This window comes from Rhamphochromis longiceps, linkage group LG7, assembly GCF_057381845.1.
Source record: "Rhamphochromis longiceps isolate RC_006_pf linkage group LG7, R_longiceps_female_GT1.1, whole genome shotgun sequence".
Lineage (NCBI taxonomy): Eukaryota > Metazoa > Chordata > Actinopteri > Cichliformes > Cichlidae > Rhamphochromis > Rhamphochromis longiceps.
Window position 1 is genome coordinate 21,542,166 of NC_140563.1, and position 21,823 is coordinate 21,563,988.

At 40.2% G+C, this 21,823-nt stretch overlaps 1 protein-coding gene across 1 annotated transcript; it reads left to right on the forward strand.

The window, feature by feature from the left end:
- The first annotated feature begins 1,689 nt into the window (after positions 1 to 1,689).
- On the forward strand, positions 1,690 to 20,854 carry ireb2 (iron-responsive element binding protein 2). Its single transcript, XM_085412834.1, has 22 exons — positions 1,690 to 1,761; positions 5,917 to 6,003; positions 6,281 to 6,446; positions 6,710 to 6,847; positions 6,986 to 7,213; positions 8,627 to 8,696; positions 8,849 to 9,032; positions 12,053 to 12,192; positions 12,752 to 12,923; positions 13,023 to 13,123; positions 14,247 to 14,363; positions 14,477 to 14,636; positions 15,496 to 15,631; positions 16,955 to 17,039; positions 17,117 to 17,273; positions 17,525 to 17,649; positions 17,944 to 18,048; positions 18,148 to 18,290; positions 19,204 to 19,351; positions 19,605 to 19,727; positions 19,876 to 20,061; positions 20,304 to 20,854. The coding sequence occupies exons 1-22, from the start codon at positions 1,737 to 1,739 to the stop codon at positions 20,412 to 20,414; spliced, it is 2,907 nt and encodes a 968-aa protein (XP_085268960.1). The 5' UTR covers positions 1,690 to 1,736; the 3' UTR covers positions 20,415 to 20,854.
- The last annotated feature ends 969 nt before the right edge of the window (positions 20,855 to 21,823 follow it).

Sequence of the window (21,823 nt, forward strand, 5' to 3'; positions counted from 1 at the left end):
TATTTTGGGTGTTTCTTTGTTTTTTTCTATAGTGTATAAACATGTCATCAAATAAAAGTTTGTCTAACATCTAACAACTGCACATGCATGGGATTAAAAAAATGATGCCATAAAATATTTATAGTGTATGCTCATACTGACCCTGACTTACTGAGCTGGAATCAGTGGCTGAGGCAGGTAACAGCATCTCAACTTTTAGAATATTTACAGTATGCGATGCTCCTGATACATTTAAAATAATTTGGAAAGACTTTATGGACCATGTTAAAACATGCACAAACAGCCACACCTTACTCACACACACTCCCTATATTGAAATTTATTAAATAATAACTTTATGGCCTTCATCTCTGTCTTAGCTGCTGATCATAATACGATTAGAACATGGTTAACAAGCTTCTTGTCTAAGTCCACATATAAGTAAATCAGTCAGGCAGTGTTTATTCCAGACTGATGGTGGATAGGAAGAAAATCACATAAAATACAATAAAGAAGATAACAAATAAAATACACCCAAATTACTGTTGTCTCAGTGAAGACTGATAACATGCAGGGACAAACTTTATATCTGTTAAGCTCACAGTGATTACATTCTCAGAAGGGCCAAGCTTGGAGTTATATTTATACATGACATTTCTTGATAAGCTTTAAATATACTGGCTTCAGCAGTATAACATCTCTGAGCCACCTTAGTCTCTTCAACAACAATTTCATGGTGTCATTATGTGTTACATGAAGTTTTCTTAAGCTTGCTTTCCTGTAGTTCATACACAGGTGTTCTGTGTACAGTATGCTCTAAATAAAGAGATCTTCACTATATCTGTTCTGCTTGTGCATGTGTTATCCAACATTGCTAATAAATATCAGCATCATCTTAATTTACATGTAATAAGAGCTCCAGTATAATTGCTCTCATTACAGACATTCATTTTGAGTTGTTTTTTTTTTTTTTTTTATTGAATACCACTATTTGGGAGCTAATAAAATTAGCAGATATTACAATGAAACAACTAACATTGAGGTAATTACTTGTTTATGTTTCAGGTTTTCTAAAATGTTATGTTTAAATTTGCAAATGATGCAACTAATTATGACATAATTAATAATAATTACTAATTATGACATAATTTACACAACAGTTTAATTGGTAAACACCAAAAACCATTCACCAAATATATATTACGGATGTTTTCTTTTAATTACTCTACAAGCAGATGCATTAGTTATCACTGCATGGGTGAAAAACGATGTTCTTGTTAACAACCCTCACTTAATAAGCTATACAGTATGTTTTATAAATGTTGATATAACTCATAAACCACTATATTGTAGCTCAAAAGACTGTGTGAAACCTGTCTGCTCGTCGTTCGTGTGTTGAAAGTTTTCTAAAATTACGGTTAAAGTTTGCAAATGAGACCTCATTGATTATGTGCAAATTTGCAAAAGGATCTCATTGAAAAACACTGAAAAACAGTGAACTAAATATATATTTTGAATGCTTGCTTCCCACTTGTCTGTAAGACATGCTATGGAAGAAAAATAGCACAACATTTTAAAAATGACCAGTGTATGAGATTAAAACAAACAAACAAACAATAAGATTTTGCTGTAAATTTTTTTTAATTTTGTCAGTAGTCGACCGATGGGCGTGGTCATAGATCTCTGTGATCTGATTGGTCGGCCCCGTGCTGCCTGCTCAGTAGTGAGAACGAGTCGTGTTGATTTCAGAAGTCATCATGGCGCACACTTCCCCAGTCAAAGGTAAAGGGATTTCTTCTCTTAACCTTCCGTTAGAGCTGATATCTGATCCACCGTTTAGCCTAAGACACACATGCCGCTTTTATAAACACGTCCATGTACTGACATGAACTGCTGTCGTTAGCTTTTTAAGATTATATTCAGTGTACGCGGCGTCACACTGTCAGAGACATAAAAGCTAACGTTAGCTAGCTCGTTGATGCTCAGTGTACAACTAAACAGGGAAATTAGCTCATACCGCAAACCAGTGTTGTCTTTCTCTTCTTTCCGTTTTGTAACAGCTGTAGCGTGCACTATATAACAGTAGAGTGTGTGTCAAGTACCTTGCATTTTCTTATCGCTTTAAGATGTTCACCCGGTAGAGCGATAAGTAGTTGGTTAGGGAAGTGTGTGCTTCACGATAAGAGTCAGCGTTAGCAGCCTGTTAGCATTGAAGCCGTCTTGCTCTGCTTGTCATCAAGAGGCATGCAAAGGTGACATAATGTACGGAGACATTATTGTTATGTCGTTAGTAATTAACATTAGCATCAAAATAATATCGTTACAAAGTGTGATTTCACGGTATATTATCAGTGCGAGCTCTTTGGCTGAGATCTTTTGAAAACGGCTTTATAAATACAATACCATACAATGCAGTGACACCGACCGGTGTTGTGCCAAAAAGTGATTGTCTGCCAAAAATTGATTTCCAATGTTTCTGTGTATTTTTTATGTGTAATATCTTTACGTATGTTCGTAAATAGACTTCGGTGAACAGGGTTTACAAAGGGGTTATATAGAGAATTAAAACAATATCTGTTTTTCAAGTATCTTTACAACTCTCTGCTATTGTACTTACATTATAACCAATCCGGTCCTTTATCCCCACTTAAAATATTTTTACAGAAATATTGTAATATTTGCTGCCATTTCTGCTGTCCTCTTGGCCAACTTACTCTTACAAAAGACATTTTTAATGTTAATGAGATTTTTTTTAACTGTTTAAATAAAGGTTATATAAAAGTCACTGCCAAAAACTGATTGCGGCTTCTACCTTGTTACACGAATGTTGTTTGTGGCTCAAGATGACTTTATGTCATCCATGAGGGATGCATTTGACATATGTTTCACATATTATAGCCCAACAAGTTACTTATAGCAGTTTAAATACGAGCAATCAGTTTTTGGCAAATACCGGAAATCAGTTTTTGGCAGACAATCACTTTTTGGCACAACACCGGCAAACACCCCCTATGGAAAAAAAATAATTAATTAACAAAAAACAAAAAAAATGATCCAGACGATGATTTAGCTTGGGCTGATTTTGCAGTAATTCTGTAATCAGCGTAGCAGTAATATATTTCTTTCAGGAAGCCCGCTGCTTTTATCGGTGGATACAAGTCTCCAAAAGGATCTGTCTCCACTTCTCAGGATTTCATAATGAGCCAGTGTTTGAGTTTAATAGTCTGTAATATGTTCTTTATATTGTCCATCCTCACAGTTTTTGCATACAGTTTGTAAGAGATGAGAATACCTGCTGGGCCTGAAAAGTGAAGCTACTTTGACCTGCTCCAGTAATCACATGGGGTTGGGGTCCGCATATTTGATATGGCTTATTGTTTTTTTTACACCGGATGCCCTTCCTGACGCAAGCCCTCCAAGCTATTAGTGTCTGCTCTTGGGCTCGACTCAGGGATCTTTCATTTGTTAGGGGAATTTTAGAGGTTAAGAACTGAACTGGTGCATAAAAAGAAGAATAAACTGTGATGAAAATGATAGATATAGCACAGATGTTCCAATCATTTGGATTTCATATTTAGACATATTTTCATTTAATTCCTTATGCTGGAGTTGGAGATGGCCATCCGTTGTTCTTGTGTTAGTATTTTAGTATCTGCATGGATAAAACTGAGCTAAGTTACATCTTGTTTGTTTGCTGCAACAGGAGCAATTGGATGCATTTTGAGGAAATATTGCAGATAAGGCCAATAAGAAACCCCCAGTATGCCACTGATGTATATAAATAGATTTGTAGGATTTCACTGAATGGTTTTATATGTGTTTATTTACATTTAATTTTAAAATAAGTGCGGGGCCTTTTACTCCTTTTAGGATTCCTTAAATATACTCTTTGAATTTAGGAATCAAATTCTACAAGGGAGTCTTTATGTTAAAGGTGGATCGTTTTGAGGTAGTTCTGCTGTGTCGAATAACTGTTGTTTTTTTTGTTTTTTTTAAAGAATGTTGCTTTCAAAGTTAGAAATCTGAGCGTTAAAGTTACAGCATGATGTCCTGTTGAGCGACCACTGAGCAATCCTGTGCCAAGAATGCTCTCCGTGTAGAGGTTTACCACTCATTCAGCTTAATTTTTTCACAAATTCAATCAATATTTAACAGGTAAATCCTGATTGGACAGCCCTCAAGATTTTGATCCCAACCTGTCATGTCATGAAGTGCAAATGGGCTTATTCTTAGTTTAGGTTCAGCTAACTACATGCTACAGGGGTCATTTTTACTATGCTTAAAGATGAGAAAAGAAGTATTGAAACAAAATGTATATCGTCTGCTTCTCTTTTTCTGTACTGCATTTTCATGTAGTTCATTTGTAGCATCCATTCTGTGGCTTTTCAGTCATAGACTAACCAAGAAACATATGTAAAATATCACTTCACGCAGGGGTGTAAAACATATAGCTAGAGGGCGAGAACCAGCCTTCCAGTCTGACCCACTGGATCCACTTTCTAAAGTATGACGCCAGGAAGCTTAGTGTTGTAAGTTGTTAAAAATTGATTAAAGCACTTTTATAGCCATGACCTTTTATACCACATTAAAGGTAGATGGTTAAACCAAAGAGCTGTGCTCACATGTTTTATTTCTCATGACAGTAGACTGGCAACATGTGGAAAACCCAAGACATGTTTTTCAAATTGCACCTACTGCTCTAAAGACACATCAGGCCGGTTGTTCATGGTTCATTAAATGGGAACATTTTGAGGCTGCATTTCTTTACTCTAAACAAAAAAGAAAAATGTTATTTTTTGTATGTAAAGAATTTGACACCTCTGATCTAAAGTGAAGTTTGAATACACAGCTACTGATTGTGAATGGACTGGTTCTTTTGAAGCCCTTTTCAATTCGAGCACTCAAAGTACTTTATACCACACTCATTTAGTTAGATGAACACGTTGGAGAGAATTCAGTATTAGTATGTTGCACAATGTTGCAATTGGTATGCTACAGCCCCTCGCCAAATGACCACTATCACATGACATGTAAAAACACAATTGTAAGCCTCCAGCCAGTCAGGTGTCTTAATTCTTTCCCTCATAAAGGTGACCTCCCCTGTACTCTTAATGATGATTTTTGACAGTATATGCCAATAAAGTTGTGGTCTGACAACCATTCAATAAGTTCCAGGTTTTTAAAAGGGTAGCCCAAGTAAGCAGTGTAGGTACACATTACTCCAACTACTGCGCACACAGTCACACACAGTCATTTTGTTCTAGAAACAGGTCTGATGTCCAGAGAGGAAAGAGTGTGTCCTTGTCCTTAAATAACTCATCATATAAATGATAAATGCACAGATGCTTATTGGTTAAAAAGTGGGCTTGAAAGAAAGAAAGCAACAGTGGAGATGACCGTTAAGTGGGGAAGCATAGGAAAAAACGAGATCAAAAAAGCAGCACAAGAAGCACAGACAATGGCTTCAGTGGAGAATTTTCATTGTTTGTAACACTTCACTTTTTTTGGTTCCCATGCCGGCAGGAGCTAAGCTAAGGGGCCGAGAAACAATAGTAGCCAACAAACTGGCTTTTCAACATATTTTTCACGCAGCCCCTTTGATGAGTTTGCAGCTCAAACATGTTGATGATGGTCATCAAAGCTCTGCATGGGACTGTTCTTCAGCCTTAGTGGTCCCTTAAGTACTCTAAAGCCTAACCTGATCAAAGTATTAGATGTCATTTTCTAAATAAAAAAAAAAAACGAACTAAAAATAACTGAAACTATTGTTTAGATAAAAATCAATTTTCTTGCCTTCATAACATGGGGTTAGAGCAGATGGAGTACTTCATGTGAGTCAGCAGGTAGTTAAGTTTACTTGACTATTTGTATATTTCTCAGGCATCAGAGTTTTATTTTCATGAGTGTATTTTTATTTCTTTTCCTTTCTTGCTGCAGAGCACCCGTACAGCCATCTAATCGACACACTGAAAGATGGCCAGATCAAGTTCTTCAATCCATACAAATTAAACGATCCCCGATATGGTGAGTTCAGGCCCTCTGACTGAAATGTTTTTACAGGATATGATGTTTTAAAGACACTGCAAACTCTTTTGTGTCTCAGGATAGTTGTGTAAGGTAAAAGGATTGTCTTGAAGTAACACTTAAGAGGCATCGGTGTGTTGGCACTTTCATTTGTCAACAAATTCTCAGAGCACATCTCGACAATTAACAGTTATCTAACAGGGGCGGTTAATAAAGTGTTAGGCCTAATTACCCACTGTTTGCTGTGGGAAATAACTGTTTTGTTTGCTCTGTGCAGACAAGCTGCCTCTATCCATCCGTGTCTTACTGGAGGCAGCAATTCGTAACTGTGATGGCTTTTACACAAAACAAGAAGACGTCCAGAACATCTTGCACTGGCAGCAGGAGCAGAATAAAGCCGAGGTGCCATTTTCTCCCGCTCGGGTCCTCCTGCAGGACTTTACGTGAGTTTCACAGGGCTTTCTTTGCATCAGCGCTGTGGTCTGTGTGTTGGGAAAACATGAGATGAAATCAGTTTATCTTCAGTTGGAGAAAGCAGAATGGATAGATGAGTGATAAGATGTGGGTGACGCAGGTGACCCACCAGCAATTAGCTTATCAGATCCTTTGTCATCTTTCTTTGTTTTCTGCCATAAACAAGTATACACATATGATATATATGTGTGTGTGTGTGTTTATATACATTTCCATTTATGTCCTTTTACAGTGGTATTCCTGCAATGGTGGACCTGGCAGCCATGAGAGACGCTGTGGCCAAACATGGTGTGGATCCTAGCCTGGTCAATCCTAAATGCCCTACAGACCTCATAGTAGATCACTCATTACAGATTGATTATAGCAAATGGTATGTTTGTGTTTATATTAACTGTTTTTGTGAATGTGAATTCTCTGTTGATTATCATGGAGAGTCAGATTGGTAAAAATATATTGTCGCTGCCTTGCCTCATGAATTTAATGTTTCTTTTTACATTTTTACTCACAGTGCCATACAAAATGCTCCCAACCCTGGTGGAGGGGAGGGTCCAAGCCAGGGGCCCTCTCGCTCAGTACACTCCAGGCCTCCATCCAGAGGGGGCGCACAGTGTGGAGGCCAGCGGGGCTCCTGCAGTAAAGCGGCCTGCAGCGACTCCCCAGGTGGATCTCCAGCCTCTGTCCAACAGATTGAGAATACACCTCTCCTCTGCCCTTTCCACCTGCAGCCCGTCTCTGAGTAAGTTTTAAAGGATGCTGGGGGGAGGGGCTAATATGCACCATGAGTAGGGCTGGGTATCGTCACTGATTTCTAGAATCGATTCAATTCCGATTCACAAGGTCCCAAATCGATTCGATCCACGATTCGATTTAATTCGATTCGATTCGATTTAAATCTGGGAAATTTTGACAGTCAGAAGTATAATTCAGATCAGAACATTTACATATTTTTGTATCTATAAAAAGGAAGCTGACACTCGCAAGACTTTATCCAAGGTGTGAGCATCACAGCAGATGCCTTTGTGTCAAAGTAGCTGAGGATAAAACACAGAAAAACATGAAGGTTTTCCTGGCCTGGGATTTTATAAAAATATTCTGCAGTACATCAAAAACGAAAGAAAACCATTAATTAATGAACATTACCTCTGACGTTACAGCGGTTTTATTAGACACACGGCTAAGCATTTTGCATTTTGAATAATATTAAAAAGTTTAAATTTGTTCAGTATTGAACAGCAGAAATGAGGTTTTCTTTTCGGAAGAATGTAAAAGGGAAAAAAACAGCGGCCGACAGCGCTGTAAGCAACAGTAGACTTGTGCGTAACAAGCAAGCGAATAATGAAGAAAGGGAAACTGTTCGAGAGAGAGGGGGGGGGGGGGGGGGGGGGGGAGGGAGAGAGGGAGGGAGAGAGAGCGGCGCATCGCAATGGAAGCAAAACAGTAAAAGAGTGAATTCATGACGATGTTTATGTGAAGCGTTTGGATCTTCTTTTGCTGCTGGTTCGGTCAATATTGTTTGGAGAGAGATCAAACTAACAGCTTTAGAATCAGCGCATAAAGGGCGTGAACACAAAGCGCGGACCCGGATCAGCGAGCTGTCGGCTTTCAGCCCCGACTGTGAGAAAGGCGACATCTAACTGATTCTGATCCGCGGGTCGCGCTGTGTGTTTAAGTCTATGTGCAGAATCCCTGTACCTGCTCTCATTTACTGTTTGGTGGTTCTTGAAATTTTGTGAGATGTCACCTGAGATTCTGGCATTTCGGACAAAATAAATTTATATTAAAAAATCGATTCAGGATTTTAATGAATCGATTTTACGTTATCCAAGCCAGAATCGATTTTAATCGATGAATCGATTATAAAAACCCACCCCTAACCATGAGGATGATTAAATGAAAACAGCAGTTGAATACAGTAACTGAGCTGTTGTGCAGTTATGTTTATGTGTTGATAATACATTAGATCAGATGATTTTACTGGCTGAGGAAATTGTGCAGCCTTTGAAATTCTCGCAGATGTGGCGTTTCTGTTTGCAAAATGACCTGAAGAGCATGAGAACATCTGATTATCATGAGTTGACATACGTCAGTAGAAGTTGAATTCCCCCTTTCGCATGTTTGCTGATGACTTATATTCCTTTTTTTTCTGCAGAGTTGAAACAGCTTTGAGAAATCAGGAAATGGAACTGATCAGAAACAAAGAGAGGCTTCAGTTCTTTAAGGTAAAACAAGAAAAATGACTGCTGCTGCTGCAGTCTTTATATGATTTGTAGTTTTTATAACTGAGTAAAAAAGAAGTCACAGTTATGGGTTATGTAGCGAAACAATTTTTAAATGAATAAATGCTAAAATTTTTGATACTGTTCCCAAACAGTGGTGTTCAAAAGCATTTAAGAATGTGAACGTGGTTCCTCCGGATGTTGGTGCAGTCCACCAGTTGAACTTGGAGTATCTGTCCAGAGTGGTGCAAGTCAGCGACGGTTTCATCTACCCTGACAGTGTGGTGGGAACCGACTCTCACACCACCATGATTAATGGCTTGGGCATCCTTGGCTGGGGTAAGAGATTTTCCAATATTTTGACAGTTGTTGGCATTTTGTAAACATGAGAAAATGCTCAGTGGCTGTAATGTACACCTGTGTTTGAATAGCTATTCTGAGAAATGAGAGGAGGCGATAAAGAGACACAAATAAGTCACATACTAAAAGGGCAGCAAATACAAAAACCGGATTATGTCCAAGACGGTAACTTTGCAATGCAAACTTCTCTGCTTCTAAATTTACACTCTAGATAAAAACAAAATGGGACACTGATATGAATACAGATGTATTGCAGATATATCCACCACAGAGGATAAGTGGTGCATCAGTATGCAGTACATGTAGGGAATTCAAACAGAAGGTACCGTATTTTCACGACCATAAGACGCACTGTGCTAAAAGGCGCAGTCTCAGTTATGTGTGCCATTACTGTATTTAACACACACATAAGGCGCACTGGATCATAGGGCGCATACAAGTACCGTATGCGTATTTAAAAATAAAGCGGGAGCAAACCTGAGTTCGGTACCTTACTCACATTTTTATTACCAGTAATCGTCATCATCAACAACACACAAGCATACAAGTGTGCATATTTAAAAATAAAGCAGGAGCAAAACAAAGTTTGGTACTCACATTTTTATCATCAATCAAACCCATCGAAGTCCTCATCCTCTGTGTCTGAATTGAACAGCTGCGCTAAATCTTCATCAAACATGCCAGGTTCACTGTCTTCACTGTCAGAGTCACTTTCCGTGCCGTGCGGCTCCTCGGAAACGATGCCGGCTTTTGCGAAAGCTCGAACAACAGTGCCAGCAGACATGTTAGCCCAAGCATCTACAATCCATTGGCAAATTGTGGCGTAACTCGCCCGGCGCTGGTTTCCACTCTTGGTTAAACTGTGGTCTCCATCGGTCATCCATCGCTGGATGTGTTTGTCGCCGATGTGTTTGCTGCAGTAGGAGCGGAAGATGGCCAGCTTTTCCTTATAATCCGCTGGAAGTTGCTGCGCTACCGTAGTCCTGGTCCGGAGGGAAAAATGGCACCGTTTCATAAAAAGTGAAAGTGAAACTGCTTTTAGCCGAATGGTGACCGTCGAAACGCTTCTCCCGCTCGTTCTTTGCTCGATGATCGCCTTATGTCCGCGGAAACTCAGCTGCGTCTTCTTGACCTGCCGGAGCTTGTTTTCCAGCTTCCTCCATTTGCGAACCATCGATTCGTTAATCTTAAATTCTCTCGCCGCTGCTCGATTTCCATGTTCCTCCGCGTAGCTGATGGCCTTCAGTTTAAACTGTGCTTCGTAAGCGTGTCTCTTTGCCATTTTCAGGGTTGTTAAAACAACGATGTCCTGCATAACGCACATACCTGTTCTTTTATACAGGTATGTGCAATAAAGTCAACGCACACACTTCACCCTTTAGCGTTCTCATGGTGTTCTCTACTACGTCCTCCTTACAACACACAGGGCGCACTGCGCTATAGGGCGCGCCGCACTTTTTGAAGAAAATCTAAGACTTTTAAGTGCGCCTTATGGTTGTGAAAATACGGTAGTTATGACATTTTAGAAAATCCTGGAATAATGGGTAAATTAAGCACTGTGAAATGATTCTTGGAGAAATTGTGGGGCACATTGCCTTAAACCAAACATATTTTGGAGGATGTATTTAAGGCACTTAAACAATTCCTTGGTCAGAAATCTGTGGAAGTTTTGACTCAAATAATACAACATTTTCTAGGGATAATGTAACAATTAATTGCACCACTTAGATCAGCGGTCCCCAACCTTTTTTGCGCCACGGACCGGTTTATGCCCGACAATATTTTCACGGACCGGCCTTTAAGGTGTCGCGGATAAATACAACAAAATAAAACTAGTACCGGTAACGAAAAACAGAAGATTTATTCATAACACACGTGAAAAGACTCAGGAAAACAGAGTTAACGATAAAAACGATAACAAAATAACGCTGAAAACCGATTAAAAACCCTGAAAACTATACATTTCACACCTGAGCCTCAACTCTTGCGGCCCGGTACCAAACGACTCACGGACCAGTACTGGTCCGAGGCCCGGGGGTTGGGGACCGCTGACTTAGATGGTTTAAACCTGATCCTTCACCGTGTAATATTTTGGCTGAGAAAGCCCATGGAGACTCTCACTTAGAGAAATGATTAATGAATAATATAAAGATAATAAATTATATAAAGATTAGGTTTTGCAAGCAGGTCAAACTGGTATGATGTTGTAATCGTAGCCATGTGCCGATGGGAGGGTAAAGTTCTGCAGCTGATGATGCACTGATTTACATAAAACAGAAGCAGTCAGTTCGTTTAGGTAATGACCAGCATACTAATGAAAGCAGCACAAATTAGCAGGTCAAAAATGAGCAGATGCAGTAAGGGATATAGCAACATGCTAACCTAAATAATCAAGTGTAAGTGTGTGTTTTTATGCATGCGCTGTGTTTTAGAAACATTGCGATGTTTCAGATTAAAAAAAGTTGAACGTCGTCTGTAAGGAACTGCTGAAGACTGTGTGTGATCTGACTGTTTAGGAGGATTTAGAGGAGTGTTGCTTTATTCTAGACTGTTCCACTGTGTAAACTTTAAATCTTCTCAAATCTCAGTTGACAGTTGTGCAGAAGAAGAAGACAAAATATTTTCTGTCAGATTGTGATCCATATGCACAGAAAGAAATTATTAATGTACCATGTGTGTAAAGTAGGATTCAGACAATAATGTAACACACTTAAAAAATAAAAGTTGTTCTATGTGTGTGCACTGCTGAGAAAAGACATGCAGAGACGTATTCAATGTGAAACAATTTTTGTAACTAAATGTAGTTACAAATGTAACTAAAAACACTAAAAGAACATCCATATCCACACTTTTCACTCACAATATTGACGCTCCGCCCTTATAGGAAATATTGACCGGAGCTTTTTAACATCAGAAGAGTTTTTTTCGCTGGTGCAGACAGAAAGTGAAATAAAAATTAAGATAAAAACTCTACAATTTTTACCATATTTCTCTCTCAGGAGTCGGGGGAATTGAGTCTGAAGCCATAATGCTGGGCCAACCAATATCTCTGACTCTCCCTCAAGTAGTGGGCTGTAAGCTGGTGGGCTCCATTAACCCGTTGACCACATCCATAGACATCGTCCTCGGTATCACAAAGGTCAGTCTTCTCTTATGTTTCTTTATGTGTTGAGAGAGCAGAGCTGTGGTATGAGGATGCACCGATCTGATGCTTGGATCACCTATAACTCTGACCCTCACTCACAAAGCAAGGTTGACCTTCAATGGCAACAGGCCAATCAGATTTGATTATGTATAAATAGTAATGAAATAAAATCTGAAATAAAATATGATATCAAATTAATTTTTTACTTTATCTAATTTACTAAATAAAAATGGTGTATTCTTTTATTCGTTTTATGAAGCAAGAGGGTGATATTTAGGTGCCACCTGACATTGAGATACAGCGTGAGAAACACAATTAATCAGTATAACACTGGTATTGGTCAGTACTTTGTAAGGCAAGAACATGTTTCGACACTGGTTTGGTGCATATTTACTTTGTAAGAGGCAGGTGTTTGTAAAAGTGTAATTTTATCATTGTAAACTATAGAAATCAACGAAAAAACTGAAGGATGATTCTGTTGTATAAAAGTCATCTTGTTTGTTTATGTGTAATTATTTCTTGTGCTTTCTTTTTCTAAATTTTTTTTGTCCAGCACTTACGGCAGGCTGGGATCGCTGGGAAGTTCGTTGAGTTTTTTGGACCTGGAGTCTCCCAGCTGTCAGTCCCCGACCGAACCACCATTGCCAACATGTGCCCAGAGTACAATGCTACTGTCAGCTTCTTCCCTGTCGACCAAGTCACACTCAAGCACTTTAAAAAGACGAGTGAGTTAGTCACAGCTTCTGTTTATTTTTATTATTTACTGTTTATTTTATTTTATTTTTTAGTTTCCCAGGCCAACATGTAATTTTACACCATTCCAGATTTTACCCAGGAAAAACTTGAATTGTTGGAGTCTTACATGAAGGCTGTAAAACTTTTCCGAAGCTATGATGACCCTTCAGAAGACCCCCAGTACTCTGAGGTAATTTGTCCAAGATGTGATCTCTAAAAGTCTCTATTGAAAAGTGCAGACTTTTAGAGATTTAATTTTCTTAATAACTTTACAGTACATTGCGAAAGGTTGAAATAATGAGGTCATAGTTTTTGCAAATGATCCTTGTGAGCCTAAAACTCAGTTTCAGACCACCACTGTATTCCCCAACTGGTTGGCAAGTTGCTAGGTGAAGTTGGTTGCAAAGAGGTATGTTGCGCTGCACTGAAAACCTCCTTGGGATTGCTTTGGTAGCAGTTTGCCATGGTTGACCATAGTCTGAAGGAACGACGCCAAATTGTCTGCAAACACTTGCCGACCACTGGCCGAGCATCAGTGGAACTGTGAAACGTGCCCCGCACACTGGAAACAGAGAATGTCCGGCTCCAAAGTTAAAGCTGCGCCTTTTGAGACACGTTGGTTGTGCCAATAAGGCACAACTTTTGCTTGAAAGGTAAACGGGTTCGATTTCCACATTTACTTCACCTTTTCAGGTTTCATTACTCAGCAAATAGTTGGCCAGTGTTTATCAGAGAAGTCTGCTTCATACATGAAAACTATGGGGAACAGCTGCAGTCTAGCAGAGACCACAGTAATCACAGGGAACCTCAGGGAACCACTCGCCAACCAGTTGGGGAACAAATGGAGCCTTTGGGGGGGCTTACTGACTGACTTCAAGGCCTGTGTCACCGAGGCCTAATATGATTGATTTAGGAACACAATTTTGACTGTTGGCACAGAAGCCCCACCCACGCTTTAGCTAGCCAATCAGAAGATGGCTGGCTAGAGGAAGAGGAACTAAAACTGGTTGTTTTAGACAGTGGGTAATTTGAGGGGCAAGATATATTTGTAGTTGAAAAAGTATGAAAAGTAAAACTGTGAATCATTTAAAGTAAATTAAGTTGAGGCCAAGAATACAAATGTGGAGATATGTGATTTTGAATTAAAAGTAATAGATTGTGGTGTTCTGTTGATATGAATGTTTTTATGAAGTTAAAAAATGTAGTAATGACACTCTGACAAGCCCTATAAAAGCTATGTTTGCAAATAGCACCCTAGGGGTCAGAAATAGAGGTCATAATGAAAGAAATTACAACTGCTGATCTTTGTGCAGGTGATTGAGTTCAACCTGAGCTCCATGGTGCCCTATGTGAGTGGACCGAAGAGGCCGCAGGACAGAGTGGCTGTCAGCAGTATGAAAGAAGACTTTCAGAGTTGTCTTGATGAGAAGGTGAGATGCAAAAACTAAACAATGTAACTTTCAAGTTAACTCTTGTGTATTTTGGTTTTCAGTTAAGCTGCAGGATTTGCAGTGTAATTATATTTTCTTTGGTTTGTCTTTAGGTGGGTTTTAAAGGCTTCCACATCGCTAAGGAGAAGCAGGAGATCCGTGTTCCTTTCTTGCACGGTGGTCAGGAGTACCAGCTGTCCCATGGCTCAGTGGTCATCGCTGCTGTCATCAGCTGTACTAACAACTGCAATCCATCTGTTATGTTGACTGCAGGTAAAGGACTGACTCAAAGAAAGAGCCAGAAAAAGTGCATTTTCCCCTCAATTCTAACATAAAAGCTCTAAAGCTTGGAGCTGTTGGTATCATTTTTTTAGGGGATATCAAAGTGTCACATCACAATGTCATAGCAGCATGATGTGTTTACTTTTCCTTGTGAACACAACAAGACAAGCCCAGACCTGTTCTGACAACAAGAGCCTGGTGACAGTCTCTAATGATATTTAGTAAAAATGGAGCTACTTCAGCCCTCTAAGAGAGCACCATGCTTTGCAAATAGAAAGAGCTAGCAGTGGATGGAAATTACTGAAGCGGTTAGATGGTGGAAACGCAGCTGATTAGAAAGTTTGACGCAAGATGCAACATCACAGAAAATAAGTCTCTTTTATTACGTGAGAATATTGTGCAGCTCCTGATGAGTTACAAGGTTAGTTAATGTTAAACTAAAGGGTTAAACAGTAATTTTACACTTCATTATTAATGTTTTATAACTTCTAGGGAAACAATGGCTACTTTTGTGGTTACATTTAACTTTTGTTGTGTCACTGTCGCTGCTGCTGACACTTTATTTTAATAGAGTCACACTTTGAATTAGGTGGTGTGTCATCACTCATGCAAGCTCAGTGGAAGATATCTTCGTTTATTTAAACGTATAAATCCTGCTGCCTGCAAGCATCAACAAAATGTTGTTCATTATTTTATATTGATATGAATATTATTATTGTAAATTTCTTGAAATAATTTTTAAGCTATATTGCACACCCATATCAGCATCATGTTGCCTGTTTTCACTGGCACTCTAAATTATTTTACAGTCTGCAGCACTGCATAACGTAGAGTTATTTGTGATTGACAGGGCTTCTGGCCAGAAAGGCTGTAGAGGCCGGGCTTCTCGTCAAGCCTTATATTCGGACCAGCCTGGCTCCCGGAAGCGGCATGGTCACGCACTACCTCAATGCCAGTGGAGTCCTGCCTTACTTTAATAAGCTGGGGTAAGTGTATGTACACAGCAAGAACACAGACAGACACAAATATCTCTTTAGCACCAAGGCAATAACCTGGAATAAACAGGTATTTGCAGGTCTGAGGAGGTATGACCTGTAACTGAACACTTAAATACTGCCCAGGTAGTAGTAAACACATAATAAAGTGGTTTGAGTCCTCCGGGAGAGTAGAAAAGCACTGTATAGGAATCAGTGTATTTAAATGGTTAAAAGTGTATTTCTACAAAAACTTAAGGTTTTTGTATATGTATGTATTGTGTGAAGTTAGTCTAATGTCTTATGTAAAGCACTTTGTTTTGTCTAGTTACAAAGAAATGTAAACATGAAGCCTCAGTCACACAAGCCTAAATGCTGGCTGGCATCTTTGATCACTAGGGAAAGATTTATATCCCTAACTGATTGGCGAGTGGTTGCTAAAGTTTGCTGGATATCACTGGGTGAACCAGCACTCTCCGTTTCCAGTCTACGCTGCAGTTTGTCAAGTTTCACTACCATTTGGCAGTTGTTATCGTCCATGCAAACTACAGAGAACCTGGTAGTACAGAGGAACCTACAGAGAACAAAGCAATCATAAGGAGGTTTTTGGTGAAGCACAGTTAGTAGTTTTCTGGGTGTGGCTAAGGTTATCAGCACTAGCACCAGCAGGCCTCTTTCCTTTCAGATCAATGTGGTTGCAAATTGCTCCATTTGAGCGGTTCTGTACCAGTTTACTGAAATAAACCTACATACTAATGTAGATTTGTTTGACTGTTGTTCACGTTGCTTGTGTGAGAGAGAGCGGTGCTGTGGGCCGTGTTCTGTAACATCTTAGACGAGTGGTTTAACCGCCGTTTTTATGTAAATAAAATATGAATAACTAAATGAACTGATCTTGTCTGTTGCCGACTGCTGCAGGGTATAGCAACATTTAATCTAGCCGCGGTGTTTTGCACCCATCCAGTGTTTATAAAATTGGGTTCACCATGAAAGCATAAGGATAAGCTTCTAAAAGGCATGTTACTGTCACAACACAACCTTTAACAAATCTGCCCAAACAATACATCAACTTTACCGAAAGCCCTTCATGAATGTATTTATGACTTTATGTTCATTTTAAGTTCTTGCATTAATGTTCATGACCAGATAGCTGCATGGTTTAGAAGTAATAAGTTTGGAGCTTTGTCAGCATTGTGATCTAAACCAGTAAAAACTTTGAGCTTGTGTTAATTACTACCTGTTCGATGCAAGGTTTGTGTGCTAAGGTGGTGACGCAAAAGACGCCGGAATGATTCATATCCTTTAAACAGACCTGTGTTGCCATTTCCATGACAGGTTTGAGGTGATTGGTTATGGCTGTGCCACATGCGTGGGGAACACGGCGCCATTGCCAGAAGCTGTTGTGGATGCAATCAAACAGGTAGGATCCTCATCGGGCTGAAAGGAGCTGCTGATGCTGTTAGAGCAGTCAGAGCTTCATGATCTCTTTTGTTCTAGGGTGATCTGGTGGCCTGCGGCGTGCTGTCTGGCAACAGGCATTTTGAAGGGCGACTGTGTGACTGTGTGCGTGCCAATTACTTGGCGTCTCCTCCCCTGGTGGTGGCTTATGCTATTGCAGGCACTGTGGGAGTCGACTTTGAGAAGGAGCCTTTAGGTAAGAAATGCGCTCTATTAAAGGGTTTTACCTCAGAGCTGAGGGTCGTCAGAGGATTTGGCAGATTACACTGAAGGGGCATGTTGTGATTCTATGTTTTGTATAAGCCAAAGAAAACCTTTATTGCTAGAAATATTTAAAAAAAAAGACATCCTCTCGTGTTTGTATTTACATTATTTCATTTTCTCAATACAACTTGAAAAATTCTTAAATAAATTCTTACAAATTTGGTTTCTTGTTTGTTTGAGTAGGTTTGACATCCGATGGGAAAGAGGTGTATCTGCGAGATATCTGGCCGTCCAGAGAGGAGGTCCAACAGATTGAAGAGGACACAGTATTCTCCTCCATCTTTAAGGATCTAAGGGGAAGGATGGAGGTCAGGATATGAGCTTTATTACTTTTCTTCAACTTCTAATGCAGTTGCTGCACAGCATGAGCAGCAGTACGGTGCTCCTTCTGTCTGTCTGCACATTTGGAAACAATGCACCTAAAAAAATGCTTTTATTCAGTAGTTTGAACAGATCTGAAGTAGAACATTTCCTTGTGTTTTCAATCTGAGAGAGAGAGTGTGGAAACTGATTGATCCTGAATTGCTAAAAGCATGACACGGATGACTGGAAAACATTCTTTGCTTTTTCTTTTTTTAATGTGATTTCTTTCTGTCTTTCAGAAAGGGAACACATTTTGGAAAAATGTTGAATGTTCAGACTCTCTTCTTTTCCCCTGGGATCACAAGTCCACATATATCCGATCACCGTCTTTCTTCAGCAAGCTGGTGAGCGCTCTGTGCTGCACATCCTTTGACTGTGTGTGGACCTTAGAGGAGATGTTTTTACTTCCCTAGTGTTAAATGTTTGAATGCTTCCGTTTTCAGAGTAAAGAGGTGCCTCCTCCTCAGTCAATAGAAAACGCACATGCCTTACTGTTCCTTGGGGACAAAGTGACCACGGACCACATTTCACCAGCGGGCAGCATTGCAAGGGTCAGCGCTGCTGCCAAGTACCTAATGAGCAAACGGTCAGTTTCAGCCTTCAGCCCTTGTGGACACATATACTTAAATCTTTCAAGGCAGCTTCAGTTGGACAGCTTTGTAATCAACCAATGTCAGGTTTTCAAAGATGATGGCAATGGTTAAAACTTGGGTTTAAATGTTTGACGCTCTAAATGAGAACATTTCAGCACATATTTAAAATCCAAAGGAATAAGTGGTGCAAAGGGATTTGTAGTTAAGTTATCTGCTTCATGGTCTGATCGTCCCCCTGTGACATCATCCACGACTCGTGGCATTGCCGCCATCACAGAGCAGCAGAGGAGGTTAGCGTGCATCTGTTTGTGTTAGCACTATCCATCCTCCATAACACACAAACGTAAAACACAAGTTTATTTCTCACCTAACTGTGTGGAGATGCAAAATGAAACTATAGTGAGGCAGATTTGATTTATTGGTCTGGTGATAATAACAGTTTAATGCATCAGTGAGGAAATGAATTAAAAATCAGCTCAGTTGGCGAGCCGTCACCATTATTGAATCAACCATAGGAGTATGGAGGGAAATCCAGGGTTTCTTTCAGCAGAGTTCATACATTATGAACCTCCAGCATTTCGAATTTAAAGTAATGTTTGCAGAGACGATCAAATGAAATCTATCAAGAAAAGCAAGTCTTGTAAACCTGCATTATGGTGAGATCTTTTTCACTTTGAAAATTGAAAGATAATTCAACTCGTTTCAATTTCATTTCTATAGCATAAAATCACAGCAACAGTCACCTCAAGATGTTTTTTATTGTAAGAAAACGATTCTACAGTAACAAAGAGAGAACCCCAACAATCAAGACAAACCTCTGAGCAAGCAGTTGGCGAAAGTAGGAAGGAAAAACTCCCTTTTAACCTGATATTGACTAATATTGTTGACTTTGGAATTGTTCCTCAGACTGACACCGCGAGAATTTAATTCATATGGCGCTCGCAGAGGGAATGACGCCGTGATGACCAGAGGCACGTTTGCCAGCATCAAGCTCCAAAACCGATTCATCGGAAAGCCAGGCCCGAAGACTTTGCACATTCCATCAGGCCAGACAGTAAGTGCAACACAACCTCAATGGTTTCCTTTTAACTTTTGACAAATATTGGGCTGTTTTGGTTTTGCTGATGTACTCACTCGTGCTGCATGAGCTAGCTGTTACCCCGGGCGGGTCTGTGACCTTTGGGTGGCTCCATCTGTGTGTCTAGCACTGCTGATTGCTGCAGGCTCAAGCCAGACTCGGTACTGTGTTGTTTCTGCTGTGTCAGAGCAGCTAAAGATAACTGCTCTCTCTTCCTGTGTCTGCTCAGCTGGATGTCTTCGAGGCAGCTGATCGCTATCAGAGAGACGGCATTCCCCTCATCATCCTGGCAGGCAAAGATTACGGCTCTGGAAACTCCAGGGACTGGGTGGCCAAAGGACCGTACCTGCTGGTAAACAAGCTGCAGTTTTTATAGTTGTAATTTAGCAGAGTTTACACTACAGTAGGTTGACCCACTGTGGAATGTGGAAATGGCCGTGCATGTTCAGCAAACTGTGTTCCACTGTGTTTCTACTTCCTTGCTTTTGTTGTGGTTGCAGGGGGTGCGTGCGGTGATTGCTGAAAGCTTTGAGAAGCTGCACAGGAACCAGCTGGTAGGAATGGGGATCATGCCACTCCAGTTCCTGTCAGGCCAGAACGCTGACTCACTGGAGCTCAGTGGCAAGGAAAGATTCAGCATCACCCTGCCGGAGAGCCTGAGTCCAGGGCAGGAGCTTACCGTCAAGGTATGGAACACTTGCTGCATTTTAGCCTCTGCAAAGCTAAAGTTATTTTTAAGCTCTAAACTAAATGATGAAACATGTCAGTGACAAATGTGCTAAAATCCTGATTAGAAAAATGTTATTTTAATTCTTAGTCTCACTTTATGTGTTTGTCCACAAATTAGTCCCTCTCTGCAGTTTACTAGTCATGTTCGGGTCTCCTTGCTGAGTGAAGCGAAACGTGTCTTTCGTGTTTTCTGTTGCAGACCAGCCAAGGAAAGTCCTTCTCCGTCACCGCCCTGTTTGACAGCGACACGGACGTTATCTTGTTCCAACACGGAGGGCTCCTCAGATACGTTGCTCGGACTTTGCTCTGAAAGAACAGCAGCCCCTTGGCATTTAATGTCTTCATCATGGATGAGAAAAGCTCACAGAGCTGGATTAGCGTCTCCAGACTTTAGCGGAACGTCAGTTTTAAGACCCCCGCAGCTTCTAAATCACTACACACAGCTGTTTCAGCATTTAAAAGGGCACCCTTTCTCCTCAGAAGATCTTCCAGGCTTGAGAAAAATGGTGACTGTCACTCAGTAAGGAGATTGTATCCTAGACTAACTGCTGAACATAGTTTTTGGTGTTTTATCATGCTGAAAGGACTTTTCTTTCGACACGGAGATGAGCCAAAAAGAAATTGATCCTCCTTCATTTAACTTTAAAAAAAAAAAAGAAGAAGAATTTGGCCAAAGGCTGAGATGGTGGTAGGTACGATGGCATGAATACTTTGTTTTTAGAGCGTAGTACTGCTCTTTCACCCCCCCAAACAACAACAAAAACCATCCAAGTTGAATTTTATGAATTTCAGAAATTTGCAGAATTGATGTCACTTCCCTGTTTTCAGTGCTGTTAAGATTTTGCTAATCAAACCTGTTGCAGAAAGTACACTTGCCTCACTTTTAATTGTGGAAAAATGTGACATTTCTTCTTTTTGCTGTTACTGGTCTTTTCCCTTCATAAAGATGGCTTGTATTACAACTGACAGTGCTCGGCATCACATTAAAGGTTAATTAAAACACTCTTTCAGCATTACCAGGTAAGCTCTTTGCTCTGTTTCCACTCTTGCTGCTAAGCTAAGTGAAATGACTGCTGGCCAGAGCCCGAAGCTTAATTTAAAGAACTGTGTTGAATCTCCTTAGAGTGACTTTTACAGTGAAGACAGTGATTTATAAACAGTTTTTGCTCAAAAAAAGGTGCTGCAAAACATATCTGGGCCTTATAATGAAGGAGACGCTGCTTAGTAAAAATGAGCTTTTCAGAAAAGAATTAGGGGAACACTTACATCACACACTCAGTCAGGGTATTGTTGGCTGAAACATGGAGGCCTGTGCAACTCTCCAGGGATAAACTTTCCCTGACAATCACTGACCTGCTGTCAGACCAGTCATGCTGGATGATGGTGTAGGCACAGCTTCTCCAGACTCTGTCACGTGTGCTCAGGATGAAGCTTGCTGTCATCTGCAAAGAGAATAAGGTGCCAGAAACTTCCTGTTTCTGGTGTTTTTTGTTGAATCCCAGTCAAGCTACGCATTGCTGGGCAGAGAGTACTGGTCTCACTAAAGCCATCCTCATGGAGTCTGACAGTTGGGACACCTGAGTAGTCTGATGGGGGTCATTTGTTTTGGGGCTCTGGCAGCGCTTGTCCTGTTCCTCCTTGCATAAAGGATCAGATAGCGGCCCTGATCTTGTATCAAGGACCTTGTACGACCCTGTCCAGCTCTCGTAGAGTAACTCT

What these genes read in the sequence shown, in the direction of transcription:
- ireb2 (XM_085412834.1), top strand. Translation starts at nt 1,737, where the DNA reads ATGGCGCACACTTCCCCAGTCAAAG. An exon ending in ATTAAACGATCCCCGATATG is followed by an intron (nt 6,004 to 6,280) that starts GTGAGTTCAGGC and finishes TGCTCTGTGCAG; the next exon opens with ACAAGCTGCCTCTATCCATC. An exon ending in CTTTGAGAAGGAGCCTTTAG is followed by an intron (nt 17,274 to 17,524) that starts GTAAGAAATGCG and finishes TTGTTTGAGTAG; the next exon opens with GTTTGACATCCGATGGGAAA.